This window comes from Ruditapes philippinarum, unplaced genomic scaffold, assembly GCF_026571515.1.
Source record: "Ruditapes philippinarum isolate M1 unplaced genomic scaffold, ASM2657151v2 ctg140_1_1_1_1, whole genome shotgun sequence".
NCBI classification, from domain to species: domain Eukaryota; kingdom Metazoa; phylum Mollusca; class Bivalvia; order Venerida; family Veneridae; genus Ruditapes; species Ruditapes philippinarum.
This window is the reverse complement of record NW_026852852.1, coordinates 87,382-100,228: the sequence shown is the minus strand read 5'-3', so window position 1 is coordinate 100,228 and position 12,847 is coordinate 87,382. Positions and strand designations below refer to the sequence as shown.

The 12,847-nt window shown below is 31.5% G+C and overlaps 1 protein-coding gene across 1 annotated transcript; it reads right to left on the bottom strand.

The window, feature by feature from the left end:
* Positions 1–7,461: 7,461 nt before the first annotated feature.
* LOC132726187 (uncharacterized) lies at positions 7,462–12,597 on the bottom strand. Its single transcript, XM_060711462.1, has 4 exons — positions 12,547–12,597; positions 10,848–11,033; positions 8,582–8,914; positions 7,462–7,801 (listed from the first exon to the last, which is right to left on the bottom strand). Exons 1-4 carry the CDS (start codon positions 12,566–12,568, stop codon positions 7,731–7,733), a joined length of 612 nt encoding a protein of 203 aa, XP_060567445.1. The 5' UTR covers positions 12,569–12,597; the 3' UTR covers positions 7,462–7,730.
* Positions 12,598–12,847: the final 250 nt, after the last annotated feature.

The following is a 12,847-nucleotide window of genomic DNA, read 5'->3' as shown; positions in this document are numbered from 1 at the left end:
CTAATCAGTCTTTCGGGTGAGACTTTAAAGCGATGTACCGAGTATGAATAAGTACCTAAACACTTAGCACGGTAAAGAGCCAAGAGAAGCCTCTGGAATTGAGGCATCTTTCTGCATCTGTATCTTGCAATGTCCTCCAACATATCAAATGACTGATACTCTTCTGGAGGACTCGCCCAAATTGGCAACCGGTAGCGAGTATAAATAAACTCAAATACACACACACAACAAACCCCGTTTAGGATGAGACCAACGTTTAACGGAGTACAGTTAAACCTTGCGTGTAATGAGGTTATGACATGATTTATTTTGTGAGACATCATGTTTAAGTACATACAGTTCTCAATACCATTTACAAATATTGAATCACGGAAAGTGAGAAAAATAATGTTCAGAGATCATAAAAATAATGTTAGAATATGGAAAAAAAATATCTCCCGGACATAAATTTGAATTCTTGCAAACAAGATACGAACCATGTTCTCTTAGTTCCATATCAAATTGAGCAGGTCATTCTTATAAAAACAAGCACAGAAATGTACGTTACTTTGAGTATCCCTTAAATTAGCAGCTCATAATCATGTAACTGTTGAACTAGTCAGTAATTTTGTTTTCACAATTCCATTCTCAAAAGATGTAGGATGGAAATAAACACATTTTTTGTTAAATTATATCAATATTTTCAGGTTTTTGGAAAGTTAAAACAATAACAAATTTTACAGATGAATAATACATGTACATATTTTACTACTTCAATGCATACTCCGAAGTTCTTTACAGATTTATCAATGAAAAGCAGTTCGACATTAGAATGCTATTTATTATTTATGATACATATAAACTCCTCGTTGTAAACTAATTATGCATCTAGCAGTTGTTTTTTTCACCCCAAATGCCTTTAAAGTAATGTAATAATTTTGTAACGTACATTTCAGTTTAATACAAAAAAATATCAACAGCGAATTCATTAAGAAAGTCTGACAGGAATGGGAAAACTTAAATATTTCTGTTTGGTATTTATTCCTTTTCTAAACATTTGAACAATTAACGACAAAAATCATCAACGCTTGGTCAGAATAAGATATTGTATATGCATACAGAAATAAGATGTATTTTAATTGAGGATTCTGTTCATATAAGGTAAAAAGTACATGTAAACACCATTATATGTGCATATTTAACCATTTATGACAATATACGTGTGTGATAAAATGCTTTAAAATATCAATCCTCAGCATTTTTGAAGACTCTCTTAAAGACTTTATTAAATACTGTTGTAAACACTCATTGGTAACGTACATTTCAGTTTTCTGGCGTGGGTGTTGTACATAAAAAGACACCAATTAATATTTAACATTATAAACAAAATGTTTCCTTTTTTAAATTTTTAATTTAGAACAACAAACTTTTTTACTTTATAAAATAATTTAGAAACACATGTGATCATCCTTGCATGCTACGTTATTCATTGTTATGAGGATAATTTTATAGCAATGTCCAGAAATGTTTTGAGCCCCATTATGGTGTAATTGATAAAATTTGTTGCATTTTTATGTAAAAAAAAAAATAAAAACATGTTTTACTATCGCAAACTTCAATTTTATGTGCAACTTTGCAAGTAACATACATTTAAAGATGATTCGTCGGAAGCCTTGTTCAAATCTTTCATTAGAAACTTGCATGTTTTAAGACATTATGATTACCAAAATCACATTTGTGAAATGCTTGTAAAAATAAATGCTTTAGAAGTGTGACACATTAACTTGATTTTTTTTGTTGCTTTACAATATATTCCAGTGTTTTGTACACAATAAGGTAAATTCTGGAAAAAAAAATCATTTACTTTATACGAAACATTGCTTATATGAAACATTGTTTGCTTTTATTTTATAAAACATTGTTTCTTTCAATTCTCGCTTTGTTAGTCAAATATTTCAGATTCTGTAATACGTAATTCTACAAAAACGCTCTTTCCATAGTTAACTTTCAGTATCTTTCAGCTATTGTTCTCTACCTGTAACCTTTTTGAATCACAGCCCTTAATTTCGGTCTCTGAAATGTACGTTACTACAATTGAAATGTACGTTACTTGTTGTTGATGTTAATGTAAGTGAGAAATCATTGTTTTGTAGACCTTTATAGTTCATACACAATGCACATTTGAGTGTACAGATGCTAGAGAAAAGATTAAAAATGTTCAATATCATCACAACTGTTCAACTTAAACAACCACATATTGTACTAGTCCCAAATAAAATTCATATGCAACTGATGCAAATACAGTTATATTTAATTTGTTTTCGTTTCTAATCATCATATTCTTACTTGTTATTAAATGAAAAACATATTCATGAAGTAACTTTTAAGAATTCAGGAGATACTCTTCATTGAAATTACTAATACTAGTTTTGAAATGTACGTTACCAACAGTAACGTACATTTCATGGTACTTTTAAGCAGAAATATACTTTCCACTACTACCTTTTGTTTACATTGCGAAATAAACATGCTATCACATCTCAAAATCCAGCAGAATGTTTTCAGTAGATATATGTTTATATACATAAAATGTTTTCTAATATATATTGTGATATCGTATATCAAACATGAATTTACCTTAAATTATATTCACAGTGACACAATGCAATATCTATTTAGGCTTTGATGTTACAAAACTCTTCTCTCCATATAGATTTTCTTACTGAAGGTATCATATTTTAAGTGTATATTTTTTAAATTGCGGTAACGTTCGTTTCGGTAACGTACATTTCTTACCACTTTTCAATGCAGATCTGGACACAGTCTTGAGCAATTATAACAATTTCTCAACTCATAACTTCTTACTGAGGGAAGCTTTAACTGCTTGACACAAGTCTGCCTCTTTACATTTTCATCAGTTCCTGTAGCATCAGTAACGTACGTTTCGCGGCAAAAATTACGTTTTAATTTTCTCAGAAAATCATCCATCAATTACAGCATCTTTATATACCACTTTTATAATACATTTTTTTGGCCAATATGGCCAATTATCTGCCAAAAAACTTCAAACTTTGAAAGATCTTATTATTTAAAAAATATTTTCTTCACTGTTTAAAAACGCACACTCCAAAAGGCATGTATCAGTGGAAAGGAAGAAACAACAATTTTGTTTACATTTTTATCATAGTTTTCAGTATGTTCCACTGTTAAATTCACGCTAAGGCATTGTGAGATACAAAAAACACCAAACAATTGTTTTATTAAAGACCAATTGAAACATGAAAAGATTTAAAGTTTATTTTTCTTATAGAGACAGTCACGTGCGTTTCATTTTTTACTATTGTGCGACAAATATTTTTTCAAATCATGACAGTTGACCACTTTTTTGTTTTGATTCAATTAAAACGGAACATGTTTGATGGATCAGATGCTTTAGATAAAATATATAGCACATAATAAGACGAATATGCTGCGTGGAAAGCTTTTTTATCTATTCTGTAAATGATATTGAGAATTATTTTGAAGGTTATAAATCAAATTAACAACGTCAAGTTGATTAGTACAAATTTAGGATTCAAACTGTGTACCTTTGGTCATGGTATAAATTGAATATTTTTAAATGGTGTTTTAAAAAGTGTTTTCATTTTTTTGAATACAAAACGATTCTTTTAGCAAAGAAAAAATGAAATTAGTAAAAAATTTTTGTCATTTTGAACAAAAAAATAGTAAAGTTTACTAACGTTTTTACTTTAACTTTGGATTTTTTGCTCGCTTTTCACGTAAAATCTTATATTAAATATTAAAACAAAGATAAAAACATAATTACTTACAAGACCTAAATTTCCGAACTGGAACGGTACAAAACACAAGAAATATTCATTTTTATGTTAACGCTTAATCCGTCGAATTTCCTAAAGTATTATGTAAAACTTGAATAATTATCAATTTTTGGAAATTGAAGAAGAATATTTTAAGTAATCATCAACAGTATAAAGCCTGTTCAGACTGCATGATTGGCAAGTTGGCTACATTACCGTTAAAAAAACTTATCACCTTTGGTTCTAGCAGGCCTATATCAAGTTATTAGATTAATCAAATACCTACACGATACAGAAATCAGTTATATTAAGTTACCACTTTTCGTTTTAAATAATATAATATCAATGTTTAGATTGGGTATGGCCGATATTGAAAGAGAAAAAAGATTACAGTGCACTCCGGATACAACGAGATCGTCGGGACTTCGCAAGATTCCTCGTTACAACCGGGTTTCGTTATAACCGGGACAGAACTAATTCAAAAATCCGACAACATCGAGCATCACTTATTTCTTCTTTCGCTTTAGCGTACATCCTTTTTGAAGAGCACATAATGGGAGATAACTCTTTGCACTCAGAAGTTTTTGTTGTATTTAAATATACATGTATATAGATCTAAAAAAGTATTTCGTATTCATATATACCTCACCATAATACTCTTGTTTGAATATAGAATAGAGGTTAACGAATAATCTAACCAATCAAAATGCCCAAATGACCAAAATCGCTATTTTTATCTAATCATAAGGCTTCTAGAACACATATAATGGTGTTTCTAAATATGTTATGTTTAAAGTTGAATTCTCCTTATATATTGAACAACTTTTTTTGCCTGGTATATCTCTGAAGATAATTTTGATTTTCTTATTAGAATCCCGACACATGGTTTAAATTAGTATTAATTGTTGGAAGACGGGCACAATAATTTGTTTTCCATAGTTTTATCCTATAAGTATTTTAAAACGCTTTATCGGAATTGATAGATCCTTACTCAGACCTTTTCATTTGAATAACAATAAATTTACCCACAAACATTGACATGTGCTCTTTTTTAAGAAATATGTTGTGGTAAAATTAGTATTGCACCCACTTATCTGATAATTAGAATTGGACAGGTCAGAGATCTATGCATGAAGTGGCCAATAATTAAATATTATAACGGTTTTTATAACATTTGCGTATTCAGAGCTTCAACGTCAATAAGAAAATCCAACGGTCACGATAGTCTTCAACTATTCAGTAAAGTGGTATTCAGCTTATTGAAGTCATTTTTGAGTAAATTTATTTAAGATTAGGAGGGGGGCTTTCTTGAGATGTTCTTCAATAAAATGATACTGAAAACCACTTAGGGTTCAGTATAATACTTTTGAATTATTTTGGGTCCCGTATACATTTTAATGGATCATAAACGGGAACTGACAGACTTTGTGGGAAATGAATGTTGAAAAACAGATGCCTAGGAATAGAGATTTATTTCAGAAGTTGAACTCTATAAGAAATGTCATTTCACGAAAGAGGAGCACTTTTTATATTGAATGATTACATGTAGTTGAGCCAATAAGAGCGTATTCAGATCGTGGGACATCAACACTTATCCCAAAAGAAGTGAATTTATACGATTTCCAGTTGGAAATTTCTGAATATCAAAAGAATTTTCTTTTCCTTTTATGCAAGGAAGTAGCTGTTTTTGGTTTGTCAATGTGTCCGTCGATGTTTATGTGGATGATTCAGGTCTCCAGTGCTCGGATGATTTGTCGTATGCATTTAAATAAAGGCCTATATAAATTTCTATGAAAAAAACAAATCCCATTTCGTTATTTATTGTTATGTTCTTGTTTTTTCTTTTAAATATTAACAGAATATCAGACAGGTACATGCTATATCACCCTGTTTGAATTTATTGATTGAATATATACATTTAAACATATTTCAAATTACACATGACAAAAACATATTTTCATGACTTCATGAATAACCATGGAATAAACTTTAATTATGTTTGAGTATTTTAATTTAAAAAAAATCAAAAAGTTCGTAGTCTTTTATTTATGTATACTTAAGCTCAATATGAGTTAGCATGTATTTATATGATTAACTAAACAGAAATGATCTTTCATTACTTAGATCCACTTTGTGACATAATTTAAACTATATTGTGTTTTTACCGCTTTTGTTGACAAGATTTTACAATCAAACTGGGTTTTCTTAGGATTAATCTGGCTGGCGACCATGCCCTCATCATCTCTCTATTTATATTAAGTTTCCAGTCACTCGTGTTTAAAAACAAGTTTTTGTGTTTTATAAACTTTATTTAAGAAATTAAAGATAATAAAGAATACAAACGACAAACTCTTTCAATCTATATTCTCCCGTTAATCTTGCCAGCAACTTATATGATTAATACTTCATCTATTTGTTTATAACTTATAAGATCATTATCGACAACTGCACAAGAAAAGTCACAAAATTGGTACAGGCTTTTGGTGGATGAGGATATGTTAATAAAGAACCTTTAGAGCGATGCAAATGTTTAGAAGCTTGCTTGGATGTCAAGTTATTGGCTACCAAAGAGCGATTTTACCAATTTTGTGACTTTTCTTGTGCAGTTGTCGATGATGATCTAATAAGTTAACAAAGATTTGGCAAGTTTGAGATGCCTGTCGGATATTTTCAAAGAAATTGAAGACAATTTTCTTACCACAGTATTGGTTTTTCACCTGTAAAAATTGATCTCTTCATGCGTTCTCCGCCTGGGGAACATAGTGAATGATTGGACTCGGTGTTATCAGGTCTAATAAAACTTAATTCTTTTTAAACATAAATTTAAACTATAATAATATTCTCTTAACAATTAATTGTTTCATATGTGTACAGAATCCCATTTATTAAAGTCGAATAGATTTTAAGTAATAAAAAAGTCTACGGGTTTTTTATCCACCCTAGTAGATTTTTGACAGGTCATATGGTCAAACGGTAGTTTGTAAATATAATCAGAGTCGCAAGGCGAATGTTTTATTGCAAACAATCGTTTATATGCGACCATATAACTTGTCAGAAATATCTATAACGAAATTATGATACAGCAAGCGCCTGAGTTAGAGAGAAAAAAGATATTTTTTCATAAATTGACAGCAGCCATCTATATAAACGTCATAATTATCCAATGAAATTATGAAATATAACTATCATTTTGTATATTATGAAATATTACTATCATTTTGTATATCATGAAATATAACTATCATTTTGTATATTATGAAATATAACTATCATTTTGTATATCATGAAATATAACTATCATTTTGTATATCATGAAATATAACTATCATTTTGTATATCATGAAATATAACTATCATTTTGTATATCATGAAATATAACTATCATTTTGTATATTATGAAATATAACTATCATTTTGTATATCATGAAATATAGCTATCATTTGTATAATTATCATGAAATATAACTATCATTTTTATATTATGAAACATAACTATCATTTGTATATCATGAAATATAACTATCATTTTGTATATTATGAAATATAACTATCATTTTGTATATCATGAAATATAGCTATCATTTGTATATCATGATATATAACTATCATTGTGTATATCATGAAATATAACTATCATTTTGTATATTTTGAAATGTAACTTTTTATTGACATTTTTAAAGAACATGCAGTTTTTTTTTCCTCATTTATACGCCAATTTAGTCAGTCCATTTCATTTATATATCTACGACTGTCAAATAAACCTTGTAAGCGAAAGTCACTCGTTCCTTAAAATTTTGTTTTGTCCGAGTCACATATTGAGTCTAACATAGACCATCAATATCAGCCTAATCAAGGCACAAGAACCGAAATGTGACATGGAATAAAACAGTATAACGAAGATTAACGACTTTTCGATTGAATGGAATACTTTGCCTATCTCAGCATAAATGTTGACACATGTTGCCGGGTTTGAAATTGCCTTTCCTCCCTCTTGTCGGTCGATTCTAAAAGAAGAAATGGAAAAATTGAGACAATTAATACTAAAATGTTGTTTTCTTTTCTTTTTTCTTCTTTTAACAGTTCAAGATTTACGTTTTTTTTCGAATTTGTTTAGTTTAAACAATATTTATTTTACTTTAAACAGCATAGATGTTTACAGTAAGCATATACAATCACACTGATAGATTTCGTGGATTAGAAAACAAGTCAAATGTGACTTATGAAAAACACATACGGTACTTGCAATAAAAAATTTGCACATATTTGGTAAGAATAATACAGAAAAAAACCAATCAGATAGATAATTAAAATGAAAATGTTTATCGTTTAAAAATATGATTATCTAATTAAAATGTGGCAATGTCCGTAAATTAATAACATATTTCATCACGTATTTTTGACAAGTGAAGAGAAAATCTATCGTGTATAATTAACTAAATTTGGTTTGTTATTGATATATTAAATCAGACTATGCTACTGGTATGATAACAGATATCTTCATTTTATAATCTAGAAATATCAAGTTATAAACGCTTGCAGGGGAGTGAAAGAAAACAAATTTTTATATTCATAAATTCTTTTATGAAAACGGGCATGTAACAAGTCATACACATTCAGCATTTATATTTTTCAGGATTGCATTCTCAGAAATGAGGACATATTGAATTACAGCCGTCGTGCACTTAAATAATATTCACGAGCGTAAATGTTACAAACTTTCATAATAACATATTGAATGATATCACAAACGAACATGGAAGCTACTGCATTATAATTATAATAACCTTTTATCGTGGCACGTGGATGTGACAATCTTTTTGTCCTAGATGTCATGGCTATCAATACAGTGAAGATGATCAACACAATAAAGCTTATTCCAGTTATGATATTTCCTAGGTCAGGGGAGTTAAGTCTTTCCTGAGTCGGTTTAGGATAGCCGGATATGTACTGACGAAACAGGACAGTCTCCGGAACAGCATCGCAAACAGATGACGGTGTAATAACACGCAACTGTCCCTTGTCAGTGGCTCTATGGACGTTTATCACGGCCTTTTTCAGCTCCCTATTGTCGTTTAAAGACATAATAACAAAACCAAGCTCTATGTAGCCTTCTTCTTCTGAAAATATTGAAATGTTAAAAATTACTGACTGTTGAAAGCAATGGTAACGGAACGCACACCCCGCAACACCAAACAATTATCAATAAGGATATACCGGCTAGATATCAAAGAAGGTGCGTAAAAAGCCAAGGACGCCAAAGCCATCCGCGAAGGATGCACAGACAATAACATTTAGGATGACGGACATGTATGCCAGTTGCCATTTTGAAAATATGCCTGTATTCCCCGCCCAAACACAAAATGGCTCTTTAAATGATGTTCCATATTCAAAAACGAGTGTTTTACTACCTCCAAGGATTCGCTACTGATTCTAATAAAAGAAATAAGAGCACCGCTAGGCGGAGTATTATATGCCCGTAAGTGTTTTTCTTTAACTAAGGATGAAGCATTTGTAAGACATTACATAAATTAAATAAAGTAATGCCTCCTATAAATATCAATCCTCCTATAAAGTTTGAAAATTGTGGGCCAAATGGAACTTAGGTTATGCTTTGGAAACTGTTTTCAGTTTCGAGGTAATAGCGACCTTAGACTTTGACCTTGTGACTCAAAAATCAATAGGGGTGTTCTACTCAATATGGACAATCATCCTAGGAAATTTGAACACTATGGGCTAAATAGAAATTAAGTTATGTTCTGGAAACTGTTTTCAGTTTTAAAGTAATAGTGACCTTGACCTGTGACCTTGTGACCCCAAAATCAATAGGGGTGTTCTACCCAATATGGACAATCATCCTATGAAGTTTAAATTTTGTGGGCCAAATAGACCTTAAGTTATGCTCCGGAAACTGTTTTCAGTTTAAAAGTAATAGTGACCTTGACCTTGTGACCCCAAAATCAATAAGAGTCTTCTACCCAATATGGACGAACATCCTATGAAGTTTGAATAATTTATTGTGGGCCAAATGGAACTTAAGTAATGCTCTGGAAACTGTTTTCAGTTTAAATGTAATAGTGACCTTGACCTTTGACCTTGTGACCCCAAAATCAATAGGGGTCTTTTACCAAATATGGACAATCATCCTATGAAGTTTGAATATTGTGGGTCAAATGGAACTTAAGTGATGCTCCGGAAACTGTTCTTAGTTTCAAAGTAATAGTGACCTTAACCTTTGACATTGTGGTCCCAAAATCAATAGGGGTCTTCTATCCAATATGGACATGATCCTATGAAGTTTGAACACTGTGGGCCAAATGGAACATAAGTTATGTTCTGGAAACTGTTTTCAGTTTTAAGGTAATAGTGACCTTGACGTTTGACCTTGTGACCCCAAAATCAATAGGGGTCTTTTACCTAATATGGACAATCATTCTATGAAGTTTAAACACTGTGGGCCAAATGAAACTCAAGTTATGCCCCGGAAACTGTTTTCAGTTTTCAGGTGATAGTGACCTTGACCTTTGACCTTGTGACCCCAAAATCAATAGGGGTCTTCTACCCAATATGGACAATCACCCTATCGAGTTTGAATATTGTGGGCCACTTTGAAATTAAGTTATGCTCCGGAAACCAAATTGCTAACGGACGGATAGATGGACGGACGGACGTGCCAACAATTGGGGTTTATGTACTTTTTCTTTGATCTTTATGTGGCATTTTCCCCATTAACCAATAAAATTACCACATAAAACAGTCGGTTTATGGGATTTTTTTTCTTTTTTAACTAAAATTATGGACGGAATGGAGCTCATAGACCATTGGATGTTCGCCTGGATAGACAGACAGACGGACGGACGGACGGACGCCAGGGGGTAAAACATAATATGCCCGAAATGCTTTCGGGCATATAAAAAGCAGTGTACATAATTATAAAAAGGAGGTATCTACTTCTTTTATAAATGAAAAAAATATACATGTATTTACTCATCAAGACGGGCAGTGTTATTTACAGTTGGCGTGTTATATTAAGATAATATATCAAACGAATACCTGATTGCACCAGATCGACTTTCGTTAACAGCTCCACTGTGCAATTTATTTGTTCGGCTAGTTGAACCTTTAACTTATTCTTCACACCCTCACTAATATCTACAAAGTCTTCTTCGCTAGACATCAACAAGTTAATGTGAACAATTTCCGTGTCATCCGAAAATTTAAGGTGGTTGTAATAAATATCTGTAAATCAAATTGATTTTATAAGTAAACTAAATGTAAGTATCTGTTGTGTGATATTTCCTTTAAGTTTAGCCTATAGATAAAACAAAACAAAAAACGGGGAATAAAATTCACGGACCACAACACATATAACATACTGTAGTTTTCATTTATCTTGTTGGAAAACCCTTTTTGCAGATTTTTATATTTCACAACAGCATGCATGATAGCGCTTAATCCGGTGCTACGGGGCGTTGGAGATGTTGCATCTTACTATACCTCTCATAAAAAGACTCAATAAATTCGAGTCTGCAAATTCAAAGTATTTACTTTGTTTAAAATGCTCTCAAGGCATCTCCCATCTTCCAAAGACTAAAAAAAAGAGAAAATAAAAATCCTTAAAGAAAGCCCAACACGACAAATTTGAAAATGTTGCAGGCTCGATTTGATTGAGCCTGCTCATGGACGGTACTGGAAAGTGTCAGTTACTGCCCACGCCCCCTAGCACCGGCTTAAGCAAAATTCATTATTTAAACACGAAAATCGTAAAATTTTGAATTGAGAAACATCTGCTGATGTACCAAACCCGACTCACGTCACAAATCTAATATGCATCATAATGTAACGTTTCACTTAGCCATGAGAAAATGAGCCGTGGGTGACTCTTCTATAACCATGTTTGATATAAAGGCTTATTTGAACATATCGAATAGTTTGTAACTTTAGATAAATCAGAAAGTGTCATCTTGCAATGCACGAGTATGCAAAATTTGATTTTAGTACCAAAATATCTAAAATATAACTTATTTTGCAAATTATTAAATGTAACATTATTAATGCTTGCACAAAACTACACACACAGGTACAAATTAACGGAAGAAAACATGCATCAACATTGTGGTTCATCACATACACATACACGCGCGCACCCACACACGCACGCACCCGCGTTCACGCACACACATACATACACACTGGTGTTAAAAAGTCAGTTTTATTTCATTTGTAAGTGAATAATATATAATATCCACATTGCTATTCCATGAAGAAGGTTATTGAATCTTTTCCGTGCATAAATGTTTGCAGAAGCACAAGGACTCATCTAAATCAAAAGTACGCCGAGGAAGTGCTGTAATAAAGTCCAAGGGCTTCTGTATGAAGAAAGGTTCATTATCACTATCCCTGCATAAAAGAATGAGTCCAATTTTATCCCGTGAGTGGGTTCGCAGTTGAAAGTTTTGTTTTGATAATGAAATTTCCTGGATCATCATTGCAGCTTAATGTATCCGTTAATGCATGTTTTTGTCTATGTAATTGTACACCAGTGTATAAAACTGTTGGTCAATCTGTTTGTTGGTTCATGTTATGACTATTGCAAGTGACTTTGTATAGTACAAAATTAATGAACCTACCGAGGCTACTCGTTTTTATCACTATACCAAGTAACGTGATCCCCCCCCCCCCTGATAAACAATGCATTTAAAGTTGTGATTAGAGAACAGTGACAGCTATGCCATTGATAAGATATATTTACCTATGCACATACTTTTTGACATGCACAATGATATGTTGGGTAACAAGCACCAAATCTAAAAAGTAAATGATATAACATTATACATGTTTGTTATCAAAATGCAAATTACATAAAATTGTAAGCTGTGACTTTTGTTTTAGTTGTCAGCCGATAGTAATTGTATCTGTAATTGGCATTATTTATTTATTTTTTTGTTTTATACAGCTGTTCCGTGTTGTAGTTGAAATGTTTTAGAATATTTCAACAAAGTATGTATATGAAATATAAATTCTTATTACATACCGTTCAGTAAAGGTTTTGA